Source organism: Petromyzon marinus, chromosome 17 (genome assembly GCF_048934315.1).
Source record: "Petromyzon marinus isolate PM22_M1 ecotype Great Lakes invasive population chromosome 17, UKy_Petmar_22M1.pri1.0, whole genome shotgun sequence".
Lineage (NCBI taxonomy): Eukaryota > Metazoa > Chordata > Hyperoartia > Petromyzontiformes > Petromyzontidae > Petromyzon > Petromyzon marinus.
In genome coordinates this window covers 18,072,590-18,099,313 of record NC_133683.1, presented here as the reverse complement: position 1 = coordinate 18,099,313, position 26,724 = coordinate 18,072,590, and the positions used below count along the sequence as shown (strand labels likewise).

The 26,724-nt window shown below is 51.3% G+C and overlaps 1 protein-coding gene across 1 annotated transcript in view; it reads right to left on the bottom strand.

Moving 5' to 3' along the window:
• The window catches only part of TDRD9 (tudor domain containing 9), a 66,404-nt gene that overhangs the window by 18,207 nt on the left and 21,473 nt on the right, over nucleotides 1-26,724 (bottom strand). Inside the window, exons 10-27 of the mRNA XM_032955911.2 lie at nucleotides 25,097-25,148; nucleotides 24,215-24,299; nucleotides 23,705-23,762; nucleotides 22,198-22,302; nucleotides 20,233-20,330; nucleotides 17,925-18,056; nucleotides 12,951-13,116; nucleotides 11,502-11,565; nucleotides 10,356-10,419; nucleotides 10,186-10,230; nucleotides 9,603-9,656; nucleotides 9,311-9,421; nucleotides 5,863-5,970; nucleotides 5,186-5,286; nucleotides 4,055-4,243; nucleotides 2,730-2,814; nucleotides 2,039-2,251; nucleotides 961-1,050 (exon numbers count right to left, since the gene is read on the bottom strand). Coding sequence (XP_032811802.2) covers nucleotides 961-1,050; nucleotides 2,039-2,251; nucleotides 2,730-2,814; nucleotides 4,055-4,243; nucleotides 5,186-5,286; nucleotides 5,863-5,970; nucleotides 9,311-9,421; nucleotides 9,603-9,656; nucleotides 10,186-10,230; nucleotides 10,356-10,419; nucleotides 11,502-11,565; nucleotides 12,951-13,116; nucleotides 17,925-18,056; nucleotides 20,233-20,330; nucleotides 22,198-22,302; nucleotides 23,705-23,762; nucleotides 24,215-24,299; nucleotides 25,097-25,148 — 1,820 coding nt within the window. The remainder of the gene's footprint in view (nucleotides 1-960; nucleotides 1,051-2,038; nucleotides 2,252-2,729; nucleotides 2,815-4,054; nucleotides 4,244-5,185; nucleotides 5,287-5,862; nucleotides 5,971-9,310; nucleotides 9,422-9,602; nucleotides 9,657-10,185; nucleotides 10,231-10,355; nucleotides 10,420-11,501; nucleotides 11,566-12,950; nucleotides 13,117-17,924; nucleotides 18,057-20,232; nucleotides 20,331-22,197; nucleotides 22,303-23,704; nucleotides 23,763-24,214; nucleotides 24,300-25,096; nucleotides 25,149-26,724) is intronic.

Below are 26,724 nucleotides of genomic sequence, written 5' to 3'. Positions count from 1 at the left end.
CCCCCCGCCCCCCCGCCCCCCCCATGTGCGACGTGCCCAGCGTGGCAGTCAATGCTTTAAAAAACACCGAGCGCCCGGCACGTAGAGTTTATTCTTCGCCCACGTCTCATCCTCGTCTCACGCCTTTCAAAAAAATACTGTTGGGGACGAGTGCTGTTAGCGAGGCACAAGACGGGGTGTGGGTGGCCAGGCACCACGCCCGGCCGCCTTTGTCTCCCTGAGCGGGCGGTGTTTATTACACCAAGTCTTCCGAGGGGAGGCCTGGGACAGGGTTCGGATAATCGTCACTTGTGTTGGCCGTGAATGGGAATCGAACTCGGGTCGCCAGGTTCGTAGTGCAGCGCACTAACCGCTCCCCACAATCACCCACAAAAAGACAAATGATCCCCCCCCATATAGCCCTAACAGACTGTTAGGGCAAGTGCTATTAGCGAGCACCTCTGAAGGCTGGCACAGCACACGAGGAGCTGGGTGGCCAGCACCACGCCCGACCACCTTTGTCTCCCCAGTGGCAATGTTTGCAACCCACGCCAGGTACTCATTTAGGCTGAGTCGACCTAGAGTAAGTCCAGGACCAGTTGGGATAGTCATCACTGGTGTCATCATCACTGGCACAATAACACAAAGATACAAAGATCCCCCATATAGCCTTAACAGACTGTAGGGGCAAGTGCTGTTAGCGAGCACCTACGAAGGCCGGATCGGTACACGAGGGGGTGGGTGGCCAGCACCACGCCCGACCGCCTTTGTCTCCCTAGTGGTAATGTTTACACACCGCACCAGGTACTCATTTGAGGCTGAGTCGACCTAGGGGATGCCCGGGACCGGTTCAGATAATCGTCACTGGTGTTGGCCGTGAGCGGGAATCGAACCCGGGTCGCCAGGTTCATAGCGCAGCGCGCTAACCGCTACACTACCGCGCATACACGCGCATACACACGTCACGTCGCACGGCAGGACCTGGAAAGGCATATCCTTCAGGTCCTGGGGAAGTTCCTTGAGGTCCTGCAGTGGGATATTCCTCGTGTTTCCAAAGTCCACAAAAAACACCTGCAGGCAGCGGAGAACAAAATCACTCAACGCAGCAGAGCGGGCGTGCGACAATGCGCCGTACCGACCCGAGCGCTGTTCGCTGAGCCACTTCTCGTCATTGCAAGGCCCACTGGCAGCCCCCGGGTGGCCTTTAGTGCCCCCCCCCCCCACAATACACACATTTTGAAAAGCCCCAGAATCATCGTGCTGTCAAACCGGATGTTTTCAAATGTGATGCTGATGTCTTATCGGTGGAAGTGCCTCCCCCGCCCCCCTGAAAATTTGTGTTTGGGGATTTTCAAATACCTTGGGCAAAATGTACTCAAGTGTGATCACACTGGTACTCGAGATCAACACAGCTAACACGCTTACTGCGAGGGATACGCATCATTTGCAGGCAGTTTCCAAGTGGTCGTGGGCCCTGAAGTTGCGGGCCGTTTCCAGGCCGCAGACCATCGGCTGCCCACCTCTGGTTTAGAACTTTGTTAAAGGTCACCTCAGCCCTTCATTAATTCAATGGCAGATATACAATGCTAACTTTCAGCACCGTGTCAAGTGACAGCTGGACGAGAGCCTACCCAAGTCACTGGTCGTCATTTGACCATACTTTCCCAAGCTGGTCCAGTGGTGGTTGGTGAAGGGGAGGCGGCAGTGGTCCAGCACCAGTTCACATATATCACTCTCCCAATGATGTCAGCCGTGGCCGGAAATCAAACTAGGAAGGAGTGGGGAACGGGGGCCATGGCGTGAGGCTGGGTGCGGGGCGGCACAGTGGAGGGCACAGCTGGTGCATCATCTGCCAGTCATCTGTCAGCCAACCCATCGCACCTTGGACTGTCCCGTGACCTCCTGTCAGCGAGCCTTCGACACTTCGTGGCCTCAAAGTGCACCTGGGCTTAACCACGGGCGCCGTAGTGACGTCACCGTCACTTAGTGGCGAACGGCGGGTGTTGGGGCAAGAGGGAGGAGGGTGTGTGGGGGGGGGCATCGTGATGCTGATTAAGACCTCGACGGTATGGCTGCTGGGCACGCGCATGACGCGGGCACGGTACAGCTCCTGGCTATTCTCGTCCGGGTACGGCGAGAGGCAGAGGTCGCCCGGGGATGGCGGCGCCATCAGCGGCCGCTTGGGCCGCTCCCCGATCCGCTCGGCGAGGTGCTGCACCTCTTTCGAGTTGTCGTCCACCTTCTGCGCGAAGAAGTGGCCCACGTCCAGCACCTGTGCACGCACGCACACGTGACCACGACCATCAAAGGCCACGTAACTCGGGGGGGGGAGGGGGGGGGCGAGGGGGGGGGGTCAGTCATGCATCCGTGTGGAGCTCCGACGTGTTCGTGGTCGAGTGGGCACCGTCCAGAGCTAAGCGCATCGAACAGAATCGAATTGATTTATACTGCAGGAATCCGATGAGTCATAAAGCTCTTCTTATATAGATGTCCAGAACAGTTAAGCCGAAGACATGTTTATTTTTTCACAAGCGCGGATCATCCACAACCAGGGTAAACTTGGGGGGGGGGGAGGGGTGCGGGTTAATATTTAACAAAATTTCTGCTAACTGGATCAAGGGAAATGTTCCTGGCAGTCGGTCAAGTACTGCGCTTTTCCTTTCGCGATCCTTTTGGCACTGCCGTGCTAACAATGTGGCTTGAGTCGCCGAGTGCCAAGATTCTGTGCTGCGAGCCGGACTCGTGCCAACCTCTGTGATGAAGACCATGAGCCAAAACCCCGCCAGCGTCTGGGTCTTCTCCATCAGCTTCTGGTTCTGTATGTCGCAGCAGAACCTGCACAACAAAGACGAAGATCCCCCGTATAACCCTCACAGACTGGAGGGGCAAGTGCCGTTAGCGAGCACCTGTAAAGGCCACCACGGCACACGAGGGGGTGGGTGGCCAGCACCATGGCCGGCCGCCTTTGTCCCCCCAGTGGCGATGTTTACACACCGCACCGCGTACTCATTTGAGGCAGAGTTGACCTAAGGGAGGCCCAGGACCAGTTCAAATAATCGACACTGGTGTTGGCCGTGAGCGGAAATGGAACTCTGGTCGCTGGATTCGTAGTGCAGCGGGCTAACCGCGACACTACCGCTCCCCAGAACCTGCATACAAAGATCCTCCGTATAGCCTATACCAGACTTTTGGGGCAAGTGCTGTTAGGGACCGCCTATGAAGGCCGGCACCATGCCCACACACACACCCGGAACACGAAGCGCTCAGCGGAGACTGCCTCCCCTTGGGTGGGCATGTATTAGCGGTTGGTTGGCTAGTTTGTTTGGGTTAGAGTCAGTGATACAGATAGTAGTAGTGGCTCATTGTATAGTTGGCTTAGGTTAAAGTCAATGAGAGGGCCTATACTAGCGACTCATTTGCCAATTGGTTGGAATAAAAACAGTTAGATGGCTCATACTAGCGGCTGGTTAGCTTGCATGTTTAGGGTCAGTGATAGGGTTGGTAATAGTGAATAGGTTATTCGGGCTAAGATCAGTGACAGAGCTAACATCTGCGGCTTTTTTCGAGTTCGTTAACATGCGATCAATGAGAGGGCAAGCACGAGTAACTGGTGTGGTTAGTTAGGATGCAGAGGTAGGCCTAGCATTTAAGTGGCATGTTTGCCCAACCCACGAATGACTCGCCGCTTGCATCCCCCATTGCGATGCAATGGCCTTTTCGGCGTTTGTCCTCTGTCGTCCACCTCGCCTGGTATACAGAAGGTCGTGGGTTGGATCCCGCCGACCCTGACGCCTGTATATTTGGAGTTTGCATGTTCTCCCCGTGGTCGTGTGGATTTTTCTCCGGATCCTCGGGTTTCTACCCTCCACATTTAGAATCAACGTGCGTTTTAGAGTATGTTCCGGCAATAAATTTCCACGCGACGGTAAGCCACTTTCGCTGAGCTGTCACTTGTGGCCAGGTCGCTTCTGAAAATGAGCTACGCAGCTCAGTGGGGGGGGGCATTACCCAGTAAAAAAAAAAATTGTTTAAATAGTGTGGTACTGGCGGCGTTATGGTGCCGCCTCGCCAGGACCTGTTCGTATTGAGGCCGGTGGCGGGATTCTTCCTCGTGCCCTCCTGGAGGTCCATGTCATTGTCCTCCATGTGCAGCAGCTTCAGCCGGATTGGGATGCGCAGCTGGCTCATCTTGAGAGCCAGGTACACGGCCCGCAGCACGCTCGCAGTGTGCTCCTCCGGGTCTCGCTGAAATTCCATGAACACCCTGGGGTGGCGGGGGAGGGGGGGGGTTGGGGAGGGCGGGGAGCACGCGAGGACCCTGGCTGTTAGCCTGTGTGCTTGGTGTACGTTGATCTTCTTTCGTGCCGTACGTGGCCAACCATGCTAATCGGAGCTGCGGAAAAGTAAAGACAACAAACTTAATCACAAAAATTAGTTCTAAAGAAATGAGTACGACCCGATAACCAAAAACGCGGGGGGAGAGCCACAAGCTGCGCTCAACTTTGTTTTACGAGTGGAGGAAATGAACTAAAACTAAACTCATAATAAAGGTTCAGTTGTGGATTTACTCTCCAACACACCGGTGGGCTGTAGTAGTAACTAATTGGCGCGCTCTTCACGTGACAAATCTTACTGGCTCGTATCGGGGGGGTGGAGGGTTACGACACACATATACTTATGCGATCTAACTAAAAAAAAAGCTTCATTATGAATAATATTGGTCGCGAAAGCCTACGTGTTAAAACTAAACTAAAACATTTTCTTATTTTACTAGGTTAAGGCCCACTGAGCTATGTAGCTCTTTTTCAGAAGCGTCCTGGCCACAAATGATAGCTCAACAAAGTGGCTTATCATCATGTGAAAATTTATAGCAGTCAAATGCTCTTAAAGGCACGTTTCTAAACGTGGAGGAAGAACCGGAGGACTTGGAGAAAAAAAATCCACACGACCACAGGGAGAGAGACCATATAAACTCCACATATACGGGCGTCAGGGTCAGGATCGAACTCACGACGACCTCCTGTATACCAAGGCGAGGGAGTTAACATCTCCTAGCCACTGTGGCGCCACCCAAATAATCCGACACAAAACCAAAACCGGACACCGTTCCCCCGCCCCCCCCCCCCACCTCTTTTCACGACGCGACACTAAACGTGACGTTGCCCCCCAGGGTATTTTATTTATTGGCTCTGAAAAAGGCTCCCACCTTGTGCCGTCAAAGTAGATTGCTTTTCCACGGCCACAATCCCCCAGGGCGGCGCTGAGCTGCTGGGTGTAGCACTGGCCCTTGGGAGGCATGTTCCACAGCTGGACCAGCACACAACAGAAAGGGGAAGAGGGGCGGCGGGCAGCCGCTGAGACGCCAAACTCCAGGGAAGCATCATCACGGATCTCATCTACCGGCGCTACAGGTGGTCCCCAAATAGTCTCTCCATTTTTTTAAATCTAAAAACTATTTTTTGGTTATTTTACCTGGTCAGGCTAAATTATCTGCTGCATGAGGATACAATTATGGGGTTGTGCATCATCACCCGTCATCAATAACCACCATCTCCACCCCGATCCATGACCATTATTACCGTTCCCACCAACCTCAACACAATCACCATCGCTGGTATCCCCTTGTCCAGGCATTGCCTCGGCTGGTTTGTATATGGCAAAAAAATAGATTTGAGGCAAAACTACATCACATTTAGTTATTTTACGCTCTTCTTTTTGCACAATAGTGCTTTACCCTCATCAATACATATCAACATATTGCTGCCACTCAGTTAAAGCAAAATAATTTATCGTAATTACAAGTTCAATTCCAGCATGACATCAAACTTCAGGCCCAAATCTCTATGGTGGCGGTGGGTGGGTGGTGGTTGGGGTCCCTTATACCTTGACCGTGGTCTTGGGGTCATGAAGGTTCATGTCCTTGGCAGCGATGGCCTCGTTAATGGAGCAGCAGCCGAAGTAGAAGGGGTAAAAGGCTCCGGCCAACACCACCTGCAAGGGCAGACCCCACAACCACGCGCATGAGAAACACAAGAGGGGCCCCTAACCAACACGGCAGGCTGCCTCAGGACATTTCTCCAGCTACGCGTGCGAAAGACTCTCAATTGACGGAAACAAAAAAAAGTATAATCATCAGCCATGATCTTTCCGCTGCTCGATGAGGACCCCCCTCCCACCCCCCCGCCCCCCTCCAAGCCGTCGCCATCCCTAGCGGTCGCTCTCGACCGGCGGTGGACGTCCTCCCTCGGGGCACCTTCCCACTGCGGCGAGTACAATGTCTTCAAAAACAAGGGTGCTTTGCCTCACTGAATAAAATGAACGCGAACTGCTTCCGTGTTCCGAGATTCTGCGGTGAACAGGACACCGACCCTGTAACTTGCAGACGTCTCGGAACGGGAAAGGGTTCATGTTACGTCGCTCGACTTGTGTATTACAGCAGCGACCGGTATTATTGAGGGTGAGACAGTCAATCGCTAAGACAACTTGGCAAGCCGGGCCAACGAATCCGGCCCAACGAAGGAGCCCAAATCGTTTTAGGGGACGGAGAGAACGCGCGGTGAGCACAACCCGTCGGACACGTTACGAGTACTCGGGCTCACACCCAACGGGCTCCCGTGCACTCAGAACGTGCCCTCTTCGTACCGGTACGCAGCCTCACGTATTTTTGTTTGTTATAACGATGTACCATTTGTGAATACACGTAATGTGCCTCACCACTATAATGGAACAAAATAATTCTGGGGACAACAAGCAAAAGCAATAATTTAGGATTTTGTTACGTGCAGGTTTCATTCAATCTGAGAAAGAATGGTTCAGTGGCACGGTAAGCCACAAACAAGGGGGAACTCGGCCAGATCTGACGCCAAAAGTTGTCCACCAAGCTCTGTTGATGTGCATTCATACAGAAGTGGCCTTAATACTGGTAGGAACCTCCTGGTTACACCAGCCCACAGGGGATTATTGTGTCCGTCCGTCCTGTATCCAAAAATGGGAGGGGTGGGGCTGGGTGGAGAGGGGAGGGGCTGGGTGGGGAGGGGAGGGTGGGGAGGGGCTTGCGTGGGGAGGGTGGGGCTGGGTGGGGAGGGGCTGGGTGGGGATGGTGGGGAGGGGCTGGGTGGGGGGGTGGGAGGGGTGGGGCTGGGTGGGGAGGGGCTGGTCACCCCGTGGTGCCCTTATAAAACTCAACGTTTAACCTACTCACGCCGGCTTGTGCCCGCCCTCACAGTCGGGCATATTTGCGGAATACACCACGTGGTGCCGCCGTTGACCCTGGCCATTGACCGAGCAACCCAACGTTCCTACCAGCTCCCTCCACAGGAGAATGTGTTTTACCTAAGCTTCCCGCGTTGCACTAAAACACGGCAACGAATGTATTATTTTTATTTGATGTCAATTCACTGCGAGAGAGAAGTCGTGCAAACTGATTTTTTTACGGAAGGTCATATCACGCCCGCAGACCTTTTTTTTACTTTTCCCATTTCAATAATTTACGGGACATTTTTTCATTGGCAGTAATTTTCCGCAGACTCCGGTTAAAGGGGCAGCGAATCTCTTCCCCCTCACTGAAGTGCCACTATCACGGCACCTCTTCAAATTCTTGCGCCGCAACAACTCCAGAGGAGGATTCCACTCGCTTTAACTGTGCGTGCGCCCTTCATCTGTTGTCCAGGTCGGTTTAACAAACCCCGCAAACACTCTCACCCACTCAGGACAGCTCCTGCCACGATCAATCCAATGCTGGATAAAGGCCTCCCCCACCCCCCCCCCCCCCCTCAATTCTCACGCTCCGGCGATGTAACAATCCACCGAGCACCTGTGCACGAGCCGATCTCATTGCTCCATCTCCATGGTGGACGTCCTATCTCACGCGCTCAATTCCACGGTTGGCCACCCCCACCATGTCGCTCTTCTTCTCAACCGTCAGCCATCCCCTCCCCCCCCCCCCCCCCCCCCCGGTTCTTGCGGGGCGTCCTACCCACCCTCACGCCCCCACCCTCTGTGCCCTCTTATTTTTGTTTAATGGTCCTGAACGGTTCGGAATTGTGTCATTAACCTGTGTGTGCGTGTGTCTGTTGCCTCAAATCCACGCGTGTTGATCAGGACGGCACAAATCAAGAGAAAACACAGTCCCTTCCCCACGCTCTCCACCCCCCCCCCCACCCCCGATGGGATTCGGGATGTTGGTTTCCTGGGTGTGGTTCTCTAGCAGGGTCGGCTACAACCGTAAAACTTGAGGGGGTCACAGCGAGGCGTTTTTACGAGACGCTCGCAGAAGCGATCCCGTGGTCATCATCGGTAAAACCATCCAACACTCCCGCTGCTCGTCAGTTGCTCAGGCTCGGACGGTTACCTCTGGATTGATAATAATAATAATAATAAATAAATAAAACCACAATGGCGCAAAAAATACGGCGTTCAAATAGGCGTAAACCAGGCCGGCGGTTAACATTTATTGTGCCTCTACGTATGGGGCAAAGGTGCAGCCCCGCAATTGCTCCGTCACCGCCGCTCCTGGTGAAAGGGCCTCTATGAGTGGAGAAGCTCTAGGTAGGCCTCCCTAGGGTGGTCCTTTTGGCCTACACTCTTCTTCCACATTGGTAAGACGGATTTGGAAGGGGTGGGGGAGTTACCCACACTGCACACCCCGGGCACACGTGACCTGCCGATCAAACTGCGTTGCACCCATTTGTTTGTGCTGGGGAGACAGGTCGCGGGATGGAGGATGGATGGGGCAGGGGGTGGAGATTTAAACATGTGCCCAGTGTTTCGATTGTCCCGCTGCAAGATCGAATGGAACCGGCGACGTCTCGGCTGCAATTAATAAATTGATACCTCGGTGGGCCTTTGTCTGGTAGGATTGGTTTAGTTTTATTTTGTAAGTGTGCTGGGTGATTTGTTTACTTTTCTTGTACTATGCACTCATGTCGTGTTTTTTGCACTGTTCGTTGTTGTTACGTTCTCACCCGCCCCGAATGGACATCGGTGAAAAAGAGCTTTGTAGCTCATCAGATTCCTCCTCCAGTCAAAATAAATATTCTGATTCTCAATTCCGGTGGGCTACTATAACCACGGCAGCAACCTAATTATGCCACACACGTACACAACAAAAACAAAACACTGACAATGCACGCCAGCTCCCTTATAATCAAGGTGACTCGCAAACATCAAGGTCTGTCGGCACTGTCAAGATTCGGCGTGTTCGCAATCTGGGGCAGCCACTCGTGATCAAAACGGCTTCTCGAAAAGAGCAACGATTCGACTGGCCTCAAAAAGCCAGTCCGGCGTGCTGACTGCCGCGCCGCGTTGTCGAGCACTCGGCCAGGATCCGAACCTTCAGGACAAACGGGTCGTATTTGTCGGGCGGCTCCATGCCATCAAGTTTGTCCAAACGGATGTTGAATTTTAACAGCCGCTTCATTATTTCCTCCATCAGCTCGTCCACCTGGGGAAACAAAACGATAAAAAAACAACCATCTCTTCGCACCGCACCGCACCGCATGCACCGCACGCAATGCCGGAAACCTAAAACCCGGTCCGGGAACATCGCGGGTTTGACGGGTAAACACGAAAATGTGGACCGGAGTCTGCAAGGCAGGTGCGTGCCCCCTCGGATCCCAGCTCACCTCGTGCATCCGGCGCACGATGATCATCTTCTCCAACCCCCACTTCTTCTCCACCTTCATCACCAGGACGTTGGGGGAAAAAAGAACAATGACTCGATCGCAACTTTGCGGCGTCGGTACGGCAGGTGCAAAAACAACGGCCGCAGGCAATGGCTGGGACGGCTCTCAAGCAGTGAACTTTTAATGTGTCCACTTGATATTGGTCACGAAGCTCACGATACACGTGTCTAATTGCGCAAGGATCAATGTTTTTGAATTCCCCATACATGTCGAATGTCAAGTGTTCACGTGACCCCCTTCGGCGCAATGCGAAAATAGAACCTACGCTTCTCGAATTGAATAGAGACTCTGAATTGGTGACAATTTATGGGACCACGGTGTGGGGGGGGGGGGGCTGGGGGAATCGTTGCAGGATTAACGAGCAGCAAAGCTTCTGAGCGTCACGGAGTTCGACAAGTCCTGGATTACACGCGTGCGTGCGCGGCCACCGTAGCCCGCATAACGTGAACTGTGCAAAACACCGGGGAGCCCTTTCACAAAGCGCTATCATTCGGATGAGTGCGTGAAAAGAAAAATCCAACACCTTGTGAGTCCTAAATTTTCCACTCTCCTTGCAATGCTTCCATTCCTGCAAAAATAAACCTTAGTTAGCGGACGGCCGAGTCGCCAATGGGTCCCCGATGCTGTGGCGAAATCAAACAAACAAAAAACATAAAAGGTGGGGGGGGGGGTGAAAAAAAAACCTCGACTTGCCTTGTAAGCGTTAACTGCGGCCAAGCAGTCGCTGTGGGAGCCATCGGACCAGGCGAGCTTGTGCCTGCATGCCACACACCGGCCCGGCACAGCAGCGTCAGCAGACATTGCCATCTCCGCCGAGCAAAAAAAACCGAAACGTCAATTAACCCTTTCCCGGTCAGAGACGACCGCAAGTTTCGCAGGGTGGTGTCCCCCCGTTCGTCGCTGAATCTCGAGGGTTCAACCGTTCCACATTTCATTTAGAGAGGCATGGCGCCGTTGTTTTTAAAGGACATTGTACTCACCGCAGAGAGGCGTAGCGGCACGACCGCGCTCTACGATAGCTGGCAACAAACTGTGCCACACGCCCTCCCGTGTGGGCCTCGGTACCGATAGAGTACACGTAAAGTCATCGGAATGGGGTTAACATTCTGCTGCCATTAACAAAATGGGTTCGCTCTGGGATTTTCCCAGAGCGGCCTCGAGGAACGGAAAGGCCAGCGAGGTTAATTTGTCGTCATTAAATAGCGACACGCTGCCCTCCCCATCACCGATAACCCAGCAATGTCCGGATTCATTCCTATGTAACAGCAGCAGCGGAGGGAAGCACTCAGCTAAGGGCAGAAAAAAAATTGGCCATCAGAGAGCCATCGTATTTGTCAAAACCGTTAATTAACGCATTCGCTAATGCGACGTTTTATAAATTAATTGTACGTGCGTGCACTGTATTGAATCAACAGATGGTTGCACTAAAACTAATTAACAGTGCAAAGAAAAGCAAATGATGTGGCCTATATTTGCGAAAACCTTCATCACAGATTTTAGAGTAGGATTCCCAGTCGATAATTGGACATCGGCCTAATGAGCTGAGATGAAAAACAAAGAGCACGTTTAAGAATTGGTTGTTTAACACTTAATCAGAGTACTTCTCATGTTCAGCCTTTGCCTCTTAAGTGACACAATCAATCGCCCTGCGTTCCACCTTCTTTAGGGCAATTGACACTGGCAATCATTGCCGTTCAATTTTCTTTTGTAAAAAGATAAGTTTAAATTTTCTATATCTGGACAAGCCCTCTCGTGGGTAACTAGGATGGCAACTTCCATTCAGGTCAGGGACAGGAGTCGCACGAAAAACCCAAGCTCGTGCGCTCGATAGCCACTCACCGGAAGGATTTCAGCATCTCGTTGAAGGGCGTGAGGAACGTGCTCTGCAGGGACAGCGACGCGGCTGCAAGGGGACGAAATGACGGGCGAGGTTGACGAGCCGTCGCGATCGTGTCGCTGGGTTCGCTCGCGCGCGAGAGCCCTTTACCGATTCCTCAATTGTTAATTCCGTCGTGGCTTTAAGGATGACACCACACCCCCGCACAATGGCTCGCTCGCAATGCTGCTGGCCTTCCGCTAGAGGGAGCACAAAATATCCCCTCTGTAGAGGGTGCTTTGGGCCTACCGTTCCACACTGGCCAGATGTCTTGAAAGAGATGCGAGTAAAGCACAATTTACATCAAACACAAAGCGTGAACAGACTGTTGGGGCAAGTGCTGTTAGCAAGCACCTTCGAAGGCCGGCACGGCGCAGGATGGGGTGGGTGGCCAGCACCACGTCCGGCCGCCTTTGTCTCCCCAGTGGCGATGTTTACACACCGCACCAGGTACTCATTTGAGGCCGAGCCGACTTAGGGGAGGCCCAGGACCGGTTCAGATGATCGTCACTGGTGTTGGCCATGAGCGGGAATAGAACTCGGGTCGCCAGGTTCATAGCGCGGCGCTGCGCTGCCTGCTACATAACCACAATTTACACAACCACCACCACCACCACATGCGACCTGCCGACTGTGATGAACCCATTAATACTGCTGGGTGGGACAGAGGCCGGCAGGGTGATTCAAGAAACGTGCCCCATTGTTTCAACGGCCATGCTGGGCGATCATGAGGGTGGACGTGTGCAGTTAGCCAGTCGTATTATAGCCTCGGCAGAGAGAAGAGGGGGGTAGTGGCATCCGGGTAATTCTAAAACACACTCGCTGGACTAAGCATCTGGTGATTCACCATCCCAGCAACGCAACTTTACAAGAAAGCTTTGCTGGCCCCATTTTTAAAAGCGGTATCCTGACCCCATGGTGGGAGACAAAGAGTGGCACACACACGGCCAAAGCATTAACCCGACACGGAACCAGGAAGTGCAATCATGCATACGCGTGTTAGATTATCACCCTCCAATATGCGTTTGCGGCTCCAAGTTTTGGGCAGCACTTTGATCAGTTTGTATCTATGTATGTTGAACTTCTTTCGCACCGTACGTAGCCAACCGTGCTAATCGGAGGTGCGATGGAAGGACAACAAACTAAACACAAAAAGCAGTAGTTAAAAAAAACTAGTTTTTAATTTGATTTGACCATCTATAAATGGGTGAAGAACCGGAGTAAAGTATTGTTCACGCTGGGTCACCTTTACGAGGGTTAAGCTGCCACCCCCCCCACTCACCCCCATTCACCCCCCCCAATCCCATCCCCCCTCTGACGGACAGTCGGACCGACGGACAGACGGACGGATCTGACGCGTGAACGACTTCAAGCGTGGCCGGAACGCGTGTGCGGGAGCGCGAGCGGCCCACCGATGATAAGGCACTCGTAGAAGCAGCCGAACACGTGCCCCAGCACGAGCAGCTTGCCCAGGCGCAGGTCCATGGGCAGCGACGCGAGGACGCGGCCCAGCGTGGTGAGCTCGCCGTCGTGCGAGTTCAGCCCGCCGTCCGCCATCGTGATGGTGAGGGCGCCGACCTGCGCCGGGACGGGTCGCGCCCACGGCACACGCAAACACACATATGCATGGGCATATGTAGCCTTCACAGACTGTTGGGGCAAGTGCTATTAGCGAGCACCTATGCACGGGCGACACACACGCACGCACGCTCAATCACGCACACAAAACAACAACCGCCATTCGCCACAAAGCGGCGGTTATGTCACTACGGTGCTTGTGCCGGGGACATGTGCACGTTAAGGCCAAGTGAAGTGTCGAATGCCCGCTGGCAGAAGGTCACGGGATAGACTCAGGTGCCACGGGTTGACCGAGATGACTGCCAATGCACCATTTGTGCCCCCTCCAGTGCCCCCTACTGTGCCAACTTGCTATGTTTTAGCCACCCGGCGCTCCGCTCGTTATTGTGAACGTCGCTCCTCTGCCCTCCGTTGTTACTGCAGGGCGACTGCCTCCAACTGCTCAGAAGCGTACTTCACAGAGGCTAATCTTGACACTACTGGTACCAGTCATCGGCAAGTCCACTCAGCTCCACATCCTTTTGTACCCCATCACTTCTCAAGCCCGTGCCTCGCCCGTTTAGCCCCCTCTATCCGGCCAAAAGCTGTTTAGGCATGCGGTGACTGGGCATGCAGGCTACATGACCCAGCCAACGCAGCCTTGCCTGCTGGAGTAGCTCACCGATGGGACTTTGTCCAGATCTTTTAAGGCTTTGTGAGCTCCTCACACAATCCAGCCTGGTTAAACTCAGGATGGGTCGTAGGCAGGCCAGCCTAAATGTTTTCTAACCGGCGAAATTGTTCCATTAGGGGGGGTTCCACGTTTCGCAAGGATAGAGAAGGGAGGGCATGACCGTGGGAGATAAGACCCGAAGCTTCGTGTGGAGCAAGAGGCCAGGTAGCTTCCACACAGCGTTAGGCAGCCGATGAAAAGATAATTCCGCTCGATTGATTCGGAGTAAGACCTCTGTTGTCAAACCGGAGCCGGTTATGAGCACACTGCCCAGGTATGGAATACTCTCAATTGAACCACAACTGCCCCATCACCAATACACGGACACATGCAAGCACAAACACAATTATCCCCGTATAGGCTTTAACAGACTGTTGGGACAAGTGCATACGCACACACACACGAGCGCGTGCACACACGGCTGTGCCCACCGTGCAGGTGGCCGGCGCAGTCCACCAGCACCAGCCAGGTCACACCGAGGAGAAGCGCGCACAACAACAACAGGACCAATAGCTGCCATTCGCCAATAAGTGGCGGTGACGTCTCCACGGCGCTTGTGCCAGGCTATGTGCACTTGAAGGTCACGTGAAGTGTCGAACGCCCGCTGCAGGTGGTCACGGGACAGACCCAGAAACGCATATATATATATAAACATACATACATTTACACACACATTTAAATACGTACTCTCAAGTACATACAAATTAACACGCAAGTATAAGGTGAAAAGCGCTGCCCTACAATAGCCTGCTCATGCTTCTGCTGGCTGAAGGGGCTCCAGGAGAAGAAGCTCTACAAATGCCAACTAGAGGGGATTGTGGCCTCCTCTTCCATGCAGTTCAGACATCCTGGAAGAGGTTGTCGCACCCACACTTTACCCCGCGACGCGTAACCTGCCGATCCGCCTAAGCGTGGTTTTACCTGATCATTCTGCTGGATAGAATGTGCAATGCGGCAACCTCTGGATTTCACATTCCAGTTTGCTAACCATTTGCACTGCAGCAGCATCCCAAACAAGCACACGAGTTATAGAATAATTATGAGAGGTGTGATATTTGCGAAATAGTGAAAAGAACCTTGTTAATGGATTTTTTTTTTAAATGTTTGGCCAATTTTATGTTTTATTGTAAATTAAACTTTTGAAAAATTGGCATTCTACTCTACAGGAAATATAGCCTCTCTACATGTTACCACAACTAATTAAAGCATTTATTATTATTAGTAGATGAGAACAGCATGGAAATATCCATCAATAGCTGCAGGCGTGTAACACGGCGAGCGAACGGTGTGCTAAAAACACTAGAGAGCTTTTAACGTTCAAGTCCAATGGGAGGTTTACACAATTTAAAAAACGTGCTTTTGTTCGTAAACAAAAATACGACAGACACGTGGCTTATGAGGATTTTCTTTTCACAAAAAAATACCCCAGTACGAATGAACGCCACCAAGGGAATGGATGCAAAACCAACGAATATTTGAGATGGAAATTTCTCAGGATCACCCCGCTTGTTCTTTTTCTTCCCCCCCCCCGCTCCCGAACAAGTGGAGGCAGCACCAAATGCAAACGCAGAAAAATGACACTGATAACCAATGTGGCCCGCGATGTTGCCGAGGCCACTTATCTCAATTACGTTGCCTTTAACTCAATACGCAGACGAATGCAGCTTCCACGGCGGCGTGTGCGGCGCAAACGGAATGCCTCGCCGCTGGCCCCAAAGCTCTCCGGCATCCATCCAATCAATGCCTCACTTCTTAGCAAAAAGGGCACCTAACCAACTGGAGTCGCGTAAAAAAACTTATATATGTATATATGTTTTTTTTATTTTACCAGGGAAGGCCCACTGAGCTAACATAGCGGTTTTTCAGAAGCCAAATACTTTAAAGGCTTGGTGATTCTAAATGTCGAGGGAAAACCCGAGGAGCCAGAGAAAAATCCACGTGACCACGCGGAGAACACGCAAATTCCAAATATACAGGCGTCAGGGTCGGGATCGGACCCACGACCTCCTGTATACCCAGCGAAGTCATTAACATGCCAGGAAACTAGATGTCGTTGGACATGTGACTGCCTTGCAGGCTTTTAGACCAGAACAGAAGGCTGTTTTTTACCATGATTAGCACGGTTGACTAAGTATGGTGCGAAAGAAGTTCAACATACATCCGTACCACCAAGCGGTTAAGAATTCGGCCAAAAGGCTCAGCGGTAGAGAGAAATCGGCCTTGTTTGGGGGTTTGACTTCGCCCATCATCCCTCTGGGGTCGATAAAATAGCCACCACTTTGAGGGGGAGTCCACAGGCATACAAAAACTTGCTGCCCTCCCCCCACCATCAAGAAGAATTCTGTACCAAGTGGACAGGGCAGAGAAGACAACGTCCCGTCTGCAAAAAAATAATGTACCCAGCAGGTGAACTGGACACGACCTCTCTTAACCCACTCTGGTCAAGGCAACAATGGCATCAAAATCACAACGCCACTGTCCATCCGCCTCTCCGTCGCAAGCGACTTCCACTCATGAAAGTGCCTGTGAGTACCCAGTATGTGGATTTTAATTTCGTCAATCCCCAAACCTAGTCGCCTAAAGCAGACTGTTTCCCTCGGACTGCTCAACTCTGGAATTCCCTCCCTCCACCTCTTTCTCCCCCCAATTTCTGATAACCTTCCTTAAATCACGAAGTGTTCACGTTTCATCGTATAAGAATAGGTTTTACCCTTTCTGGCAAGAAAACAGAAAAAGTTTTTGTATTCATGTTCACCACAAGTACGTGTGGTTAATGCAGACGTGATTTCTTGCAAAAAGGTTTCTGTTTGGTGTTCGAACATCTTAACACAACTGTTTTATTGCCAGAAAGGGTAAAACCTATTTTAATACTTTGATACTGGTGTAGAGGTGTTAACTACTCACTGTTCGGTAACCTGCATTGCCACCAGGTATCAAAGGGGCAGTGCAGCGTTACCTCTGTGTACCTAACGGTTGGGGTCAGACGAGGTGAAGTGGATCGTAGCCACAGTTTGGTAAGAACCAATCAGACAGTTCCACGTGGGAATGTCTGATTGGTTACACCTGGCCACAAACGGGTATAAGAAGAGTGAGTTCTCTCCCTACACGAAGACCGAAGCCTGGGCTGAAGATAGCCAGGACCCTGGACCCAGCCTTCCAGCCCTTCTGAGGGCTAAGGCTCGGCGCATCCAGTGGTCAAGACCCGCCGGCCCAGCGGTGGGTCAGATAGCCTCCCCTAGATCCCAGCTAGAGGACTCTAGGATAGCAGTAGACGTGTGAGTAAGTCCCGCCAAGATAGGAGGCTGTACCTCCTTAGGTTAGCAAGAGACCTGTGTGTAGGTCACTCTAAGTCCGGAGGCTGTACCTTCTTAGGGTATCGGGTGAGGGGACTGTATACCCCTCTGTGTGTTAAGGACTGTGTAAGAGAAGTATTACAATAAACAGAGTGTGCCTCACAAGAAGTTTATTCGTCATTATAAACACTACACTGGCAAGAAAGGTCCCATGTTGTAACCTTTATCGGTTACAACTTTAAAAGTGTGCCGTTTGTTGCTGGCCCACTTGGCGTTTCAGACCTCTCGGGCCTGTAATTAATCTGCGACCGTGATTAAAAACCAATTAATCCCACCCATTGTCATTAAATGTTCGTGTGCGAGGTGCATAATTCACCAGACCATCCAATCGGCAAACTCATAAAAATGTTTGACATAGATGGCCAATTAACATTTTCGACTCGCTCAGAGTGACGCGGCCTCTAATCACGTCACTAAATCAATTCAGTCAGCCAGCTCTTGAGTCTCGACATGCATGGAAGCAGGGAGTCCTGCAGCATGGATGACGGGGGTGGAGGGAATTGCAGATGAGAGGGTTAACAGAGGGGCTCGCCGACAACGAGACCAAGATAACGTTGACCGTGATAGGAAAAAAAAAACCTTTGGGTGAATTAACACTTGGGTGAGAGGGGCACAGTGGGGTAGAGTGGGGTAGAGTGAGGAGTGGTGAGGGCATTATGGGGGGAGAAGTGGTGGGGGCAGCGGTGGAAGTAGTGCTGGGGGGAGCGGTGGGAGTTGTGGAGGGGGGAGTGTTGTGGCCGCACCTCTTTGAGCAGCAGCACCGTGCGCTTGATGTCGGAGAGGTTTGGCGGAGTCAACGCCAGCGCCAGCATCGCCTTGGGCTCGCCCAGGTCCAGCTGCTTCACCTTGAGCACCGTGCTCTCCAGTGGGCAGCGCTGGGCCGGCGGGGCAGCAGCGGGCAGCAGCAAGACGGCGCACAACCGGCGCGCGAGTGCACAATGCAACAGCATCAGCGCTGTGGTGTATAGGCCGCGCTTTTCAGATCGGAAGACGCTCCCCGCAAAGTTAGACGCACCCCGAACTTGCGCCCGGTGTCAATGAAGTCGTACAAATGTGCCCTCGCACAATAACAGCCGCCGCCCAGCCAAGCGCACTCCGGGGCCACATCAAGTGTCAAAGGCTCGCCGACATTAAGGATCCCCCGTGTAGCCTTAGCAGACTGTTGGGGCAAGCGCTGTTAGCGAGCACCTGTGAAGGGCGGCACGGCACACGAGGGGGTGGGCTGCCAACACCACGCCCGGCCGCCTTTGTCTCCCCAGTGGCGATGTTTACACATCGTACCAGGTGCTCATTTGAGGCTGAGTCGGCCTAGGGGAGGCCCGGGACTGGTTCAGATAATCGTCACTGGGTGTTGACCGTCAGCGGGAATCGAACTCGGGTCGCCAGGTTCATAGCGCAGCGCGCTAACCGCTACACTACCGCTCCCCACATACACACAGACGCACACACCTAACAGAATGTAATAATCCCAATATTTGCTTTCAAATAGAGGGAATAAAAGTGCCTCTTATATCCAAGGAGAATACGGGACATGTCAACTATTCAGATTTACCGATACGCCAGCACTCACCACCGATGTACTCCGGGCACACGCTCATCTCCAGTCAGTCACATTATTATCACTCTCCCATTGTCAAGAATAATAATAACAACAATCATATTTTGTTTAGTTTCTCACTTTTCACGAAAAAAAAACAAATACCCCAGAGCGCTGTACAATCAAAAACAGAATACATTTACAAACAACAAAATGAATGACTCCTGAATAATAAAAATCAACCATTGAAAAGGGCCAGTTAATTTTTTTTTGTTAAGATGAGATTTTAAAATACCAACGGTATCCGAGTCTCCGATAGCCTTAGGCAAAGAATTTCACCGTCCCCGAGATGAAGATTTTCCTTTAACCCATCAAGCGAAATCTTGTTTCATGGAAGAGCAAGCGTCCAAAGTCTGACAAATAATTGTCCTGGAGACTGTTTACCCAGGAAAGCTTGAGCCTTAAGACTCATTTTCAGGAGGCTCCTGCTAAGTTTGAGCAGTAGGAGGCGATGCTGCTGCTGTGTGCAATCCAAACTGTGTAAATTGCAGCTAATTTTGCAGCATTAGGATGTTTGGGCCAACGCGAGTTACATTGCGTGGGTTTTCTTGAGCTATGGGAGGAGACTGGAGGACCCTGTGGAGAACCATGCAGAACAATCTGTTAATCGACATTTACCACCACCACCACCACCAGCAAGTACTGCCGCTCGACCGTGGCTACTGTTCACGTGAACTTCGCTCATGGATTCCACTCCCCTTGTTGAGAGCGCAGGCCTATCAGGCTGCGGTCAACCGCCGCACTCCCATTAGCACGGTTGGCTACGTACGGCGCGAAAGAAGTTCAACACACACAGGTAACAACACCTCTTTCCGATTGTTTTTTCCCGCACACAGCTCCGCTTGGGAATTACCTCCCCGTTGTCTCTTTTTCCCCCAAGTTCTTGCAATCTTGCTCAATTCGAGAAACGTATCCATTCTTTATCTATCATCCATTAAAAATAGCGCCCGCACTGTCCTTCGCTGGTCACTTGGGAGTTTCGCGCCTTTGGGGGAGAGGGGGGTACGCCCATCAACCGTAACTTGAAAGAAGAAATTGACATTTTTGTAATATGAGCACTGCTCTCTTCACACTTCCAGTTTTTAGGTTTTATAATGCACCCAGGGGTAAATGTACTTATCATTAAAGAAAAAACACCACAGGACTATAATTGGAAACATAGGCCATGGTACGTCTCTCTTCGGGACACCAAATTACCATCCGAGTCAATTCGGAATACGTTTGCCTTTGTGACGAGCGTCTGCATACGCTGCGCGCCGGGATAAATAATGCAAGCCATCGCCCTCAACCGCAGCGCGGGCCCAACGTGACAACCGTTAGCGAGCAGGAAAGATGTGAGGGGAGTGCAGCAAGACACCGTCGCGGCATCGTGTGCAAACACCGGACGGCTTGACCGAGCCGGAGAGAGCAATTGAGCCGAGCGAGGTCGACGGCATGCGACGTGCGAGCCGTACCAGCATTTCTGGGATGGAGTAATCGGGAATGCTATTCTTCCAGAAATCCTTGGTCACGATTCTGTAGCAGTGTCCGCTTGAGGTGCGACCGGCACGCCCTGCCGGTGTGCGCAGCGGGTGGAGAGATTGCAGAACACGCTGGCGTTAACAACAAAAAGAGTTTAACGCGTAGGCCTTCGCGACCAATCTTATTCACGATCAAGGTTTTTGGGTTAGATCGCGAAAGTATGTGCCGTAACACTCCACCACCCGACACAGCACAGAGAGAACTGTCACGTAAAGAATGTGCCAATAAGTGACTACTTCAGCCCACCGGTGTGTTGGAGAGTAAATCCACAACATTTACAATTTGGTGACGACGTTTCGCTAGTAATTACATCAGCGGGCGATTTTACAGAATATTTAAGCAATCCACCTGAAGCAATCCGTCTGGTAAATTGCTCGATGATGCTGACGTAGTAAATTGGCGCATTATTTACGCGACAACCCTTACTGGCTGTGTCGGGTGGTGGAGGGTTACGACACATTTATACTTACGCGATCTAACACAAAAACCATTATGAAAAAAAAGGTTTTCCATACTTCATTCCAATTGTGCGATCAGTCGACGTCACGCCACCAGACCGAATACCCATTTCAAATTCTCCAAGAGCAGCGTAACGCCTCCTGTGTTTGAGAACGGCCCATGGAAGGAGATTTCGTAGAACTACTTGTGAAATCCCTTCAAACAAGCTATCTTTAATCCACGCATTATGGCCACGCTCTGCTTACATGCCCTGCGACAGAGGAATGTTCATTGTAATGGCAGTCACAGCTGGAATTCTGTAAAATTAGGTGCAAAGCTAAATTTAATGATTTTGTTTTCGGCAGTATATTCAGGAATGATTTAAGACTCAGAACCCGGTTCAGCTGAAATCAAACTAGAACGCAGGATCTCAGGAATGGTGACTTAAATACTGTGACCTTTCATTCACCTGGGCACTTCCAGAAAATGGAGGCTTTTAATGCACCCCTTTTTGCTTACAAATTGCACAGCCATCCCCGAATTTTGGCATCATCACTCATGAGATCCCTTGCCCAAAGGCTACAAGCAGAGCCGTGAGTTTACGATGCTCAGTGGTGAAAGTTAATCTATTCCCCGTGACAACAAATTTAATGCAAAAATCTATAAAATATTTTAAACAAGCCACAGCACCAGACTTTTGAGACCCAAAGCCGGCTGCTGTCCAAAAGTAACTGGTTGATACCCTGCAAGAGGCCATTCAAAAGAAAGCGTGGACCTTTCTCCGGTCAAAACGAACGACCTTGGCTTAGACGCCAAAACGGGTTCAACTGACCGAGTGCACGGGCAAAGAGGTGTCGCGCATCGGCGACAAAAAACTAGAACGTGTACGCGATAATAGCAGTGGATGGGGATTATGGGAGGAACGGTGTTCTCTGGCGGGTCGTTGTCATCATCATCATCTTTATCAGCCATGGTCAAACCATTGCTGGATGGTAGCTTGCCTCCCCCCCACCCCGAGCCAGCCTCACCTACTCTCGGTTCTCCGATGCAACAATCTATCCGTCACCCGTGCGCGAACTCATTTCCACACTTCCTTTCCCTGGTGGTAGGCCTGTTGGGGACGCGTTCGCGCCTTTGGCTGCCACTCCGCCACGAATCTCGAGCAACGACCATTGTCCCCCCTTTCCAGCAACGCCTTCTTCCTAAGCCCACTTATTTTTCTTATCAGTTGACACAAAACGTCCAAATTTGTACATTCTCAAATCCATGGATTCCCCCTGCCATCTCTCCGTGACCCTGTTCACTAATCCACATAACAGGTAATATGCAACGGTTAAAAACAAAACTTTCAGTCACACACCGGTAAGTTGCTCTTCATTACCAAGTTCAGCTTCAACATTCAACAAGGTAGTGCCCTCCCCCCCCCCCCCCGCGTCGTTACCGCCACGCAGCGGGGGTACCTTTCCGCTGGTCACAGTTGACCTTGGAAGCCCACATGAGACGCAAGCTCTGGTAGTTGGTGCCGGTCTCGCACACCATCTCTCGGGCCAGGCAGTAATCGATCACTGTTGCAACACGCGCGGCGGCACGGGGGGGGGGGGGGGGGGTGGGGGGGGGCATCGGTGGCAACAGCTGTGAACCGAGCTCTTGACGACACACGGTCGGTCCATGACCCACGACACAAATTGGCACACTCTACGGGGAGGCCAATTTTATTGTTTCATTCCTTTGCTCGTCCCTCAAATGATATTTCAACTGTAGTTGGCGGACATGCCACGGAGATGAAAAAACTTCCACTCGGAACTCTGTGGACAGTGGTGTATCACAGCGGCGTATTTCAGTTCTTTACGACTGCTCTGTGTTTAAGTTTGCTGCCCTTCCCCCGCACCCTCGATGAGCACGGAATGGCTACGTACGGTGCGGAAGCAACATACATACTCCGTACATAGCGTGTCGGAGGACGGTCCAGCAATGTGACGTAACGTAACCACTTGTGAGGTCACTTCGAGAGAAATGCTTATCCACACTAGGGGGGGGGGGGGCACTCTTTAATGCTCCGCAAAGGGCGTTTTGCCATATGTTCAATTAAAATATATGGTGGTGTTTTTGTGTAGTAATTGGTAACCAGGCCAAGACCATCAACTCGCCACACTCGAGAACCCAGTTTAATCATGGTTAGCTGAAACCTGGATTTGAACGCAGAATCACAGTGGGGCCGGCTTAATGCTTTAATCGCTTAGCTACCCGCCCACCTCTGGGTGGCTAAATGTTAATTGCACCAATTTATTTACATGGCCAATTAACGTGACTTATGGGACAACCCACTCATTTGTAAAGGTTATCACATAATTTACTTTCATTGGCAGTGGAAAGGGATTGGTGCCACTAGAGTTTATCAACCTCAGGTGGGCTCAACAAATGAAGCGCCTTTGTCTCTGGACATGGACTAACAGCTGAATTGCGTGTAGCGAAACGCCGCACCAGACAGTGATGCGTTACCACTAATATCATAACTGCGAGGTATATTGTCGTGGTTGTGCTGTATCAGTCTCCCACGTGTATTCAAGTTGAACCAAGCGAGATGGCGTCACAGTGACGAGATTTTAACTACCTCGCCTGGTATGCAGGAGGTCGTGGGTTTGATCCCGACCGCGACACCTGCTGTATATTTGGAGTTTGCGTTTCTCCCTGCGGTCGTGTGGATTTTCCCCAGGGCCTCCGGGTTTTCCCTCCACATGTAGAAACATGTGTTTTAGAGTATTTGACTGCTATAAATTTCCACATAAGCCACTTCGTTGAGCTATCATTTGTGGCGAGGTCGCTTCTGAAAGAGAGCTACATAGCTCAGTGGACCTTAGCTGGTAAAATAAAAAAGTTTATAGTTTTATCTTAGTTTTGTTCAGTTCCAGAGATCAATGATAGCACAGTGGGAAAACCACTGAGACCGATACACCCCAGAACACTTACCGTATTTTATGTCAGGTACAGTTATCGAACTTTCAGCAATGTTGGTTGAAAGGATGACCTAGTGGGTCAATTCAACAAAACACGACAAGCAGAAACAGTAATTTCGTCAGTAACTTTTCAAGCGCAGGATATTTTTTTATGTTTTACTTTGCGAATAATTTACTTGGCTCATCCGATTATTTACGATCTTATTACCCAAAGCGATCGTTAACACGAAGGGGTTGTCACCCATGATTATTTTCGAATCACTCCCACGGTTGAGCCAGCGGCCGTAGCGCAATTGCCATAGGGCCCCTGGTGCAATGAATGAAATGCCCGACCCCACCCACGGACCACCACCTCCCGTCTGGCTTCCCTACCTCTTCGTAACCCGGGCCTGGGACCCACCTCTAACCATTACCCAAGTTGATCACTCGTAGACAAAAACAAGAATACTCGAATGATCCGGAATGAATGAAGACGAGTTTTTTTGACAAGAGCAAGCCAGTGGGCCCAGAGTGTACGGCTTGCCTTGCGCAATCCACGCTGCACCGGGTCAAAGACCATTTTCTGTTCTTGCGGAGTGAGTGATGAGTGTAGCGGCAGCAGCTTCAGGCTGCGGAGACAATCGGAGAGGTCAACACCCGCCGTGTTCACACGCACGTCCTGGCACCCAACCCCCCAACGCTGCCGTGGCAGCGCGGTGGGGGATTCAAACCCAAACGTGCGGCGGTCGGTGGGCTCAGGGGTCTCGTACTCCCACTCCCTCCCGCTCCCTCCCACTCCCTCCCACTCCATCCCACTCCCTCCCACTCCCTTCCATTCCCTTCCCTTCCACTCCACTCCCACTCCCTCTCACTCCATCCCACTCCATCCCACCCCCTCCCATTCCCTCCCCTTCCACTCCACTCCATCACACTCTCTCCCACTCCCTTCTATTCGCTCCCACCCCCTCCCACTCCCTCCCTTGTATATCTGGGCTTCGAGGCGTTTGTTACATTACGGGCACATTTTAATAAATGTAGGTTGTTATTGTTGCAGTACCAACAAAAACAACCTACATCGCGGAGATGCCAAGTTCGAATCCAGGCAGAAGCACGTTAATAGGTGTATATTGAACCGTACGTAGCCAACCGTGCTTTCCGAGGTGTGGGAAATTAGGGAGGGTTGAGTCTGGCGAATACCAGGATGGGACACTAATCTGGGAATACTGGGGTATGGATTTGCTTGCACGGTTCTGAGATAACACATCCACACTGGCACACGGAAACTCTCCACGACTATCATATCAGCCCGAATGTCCACGATCTCACTATATCTTGGAAGCTAAAGCAAGGGGTTGGAGCCTGGTTAGTATTTGCAAGGGAAAGTGCCTGGAGGCTTGGCGCTGCGAAACACGAGCGCTCCACCCACCTGGTCATGTTGACGCTCAGCCACTCCATCATCTCGGTGATTTCTCCGTAACCTGCAGATGTCCCACGCCACCACCCCCACAATGACTGCACGACGGTCGCATGCTCGGGCAGAAGACACGCGACGGTTCACGACAGTTCAAACGGTCACGATTCGATACACTGTGCAACACATTTTTTTAGTTCCTGGGTAGTGTTATTTCCTAAATGCTTATGCCTCAAAAGTACAGAAAATGGCTTTATTCCCCACAAACTTTGCTTTTGTGACCAGGACAGTGATATTTTGAAATTTACCTATTTTCCAGAACATTCCAGATAGATTCAGTGCTGAGTAAACTTGGAGTATCTTCAAAAAATTCTAGAACTTTGCAGTAACATAAATAGTAGTAGAAATACAGGGGCCTTAGTTGCCTAAGTGGATACATATCTGTATTTTTCTGAGATGGCATCAAGAGGCTGCAAGCATCCGGCAGACGCATTTTGCTATGTCTGCGGCCAATATATCAAGACCAGAGCGAAAAAGTACTCTGTGGAAGATTCTGCTAAGATGTGTGAGGCCTACAGGGCATATTTCGTCATGCCTGTCGGGGATCAAGACAAATCCTGGGCACCTCATTTCACCTGCGAGCAATGCAAAATAAAACTCTGGAAGGTAAGATGGACAATTGTTGCTCAGAATTTTATGTTATACAATTTGTTAGAATTAATAAAAAAATGTTTTACAATTTTCAATGTTATTGAAAAAATATTTCATATATGAAAAATGTTGCGAGAATCTCTTGCACATAAGCATGGGTGAAAAAAAATGAAATTTTGTAGGATGGTACAGAGGGGAAAAGAGAGCCATGAAGTTTGTTATCCCAAGAATTTGGCAGGAACCCACTAACCACTCAAAGCAACTGCTACTTCTGCATGGTGGACCCTTCCAAACGTCAGACTGGCAAGAATGCACCTATCACGTATCCAGAACTTCCTTCATCCATCGCCCCGGTGCCACACTGCCATGAGCTCCCCGTACCCACTCCTCCAGAGAGAGAACAGCTGTTTTTAGAAGAGAGCAGCAAGTCAGAGAGCGAGGAAGACGTTGAAGATCCAGATGACAAATTCAGAGGTGGAGCTGAAGAGAGAAACCCATACTACTCCAACCAAAAAGACCTCAACGACTTGATCAGAGATCTTGGTCTCACCAAGTCCAATGCCGAGCTTTTGACGTCTAGGCTCAAACACTGGCACTTGTTGGATGAAAGTGTGCAAGTCGCAGATCCGAGGAAGCGTCACCAACCTTTGCAGCTTCGTCACCCGTCAAGATGGGCTCTGCTTCTGCCACAATGTGACCAGTCTGTTCGAGGCAATCGGAATCGCCTGTAACTGGAATGAGTGGCGCCTCTTCATGGACAGCTCATCCAGGAGCCTTAAAGCCATACTGCTCCATAATGGTAACAAGTACCCGTCTCTTCCCCTGGCTCACTCGGTGCACCTCAAAGAGGATGACAACAGCATCAAGACCTTGCTGGACACCTTGACGTATGATGAGTACGGCTGGGAGGTCATCGGAGACTTCAAAATGGTGGCATTCCTGATGGGTCTCCAAGGCGGTTTTACCAAGTTTCCCTGCTATCTTTGCCTTTG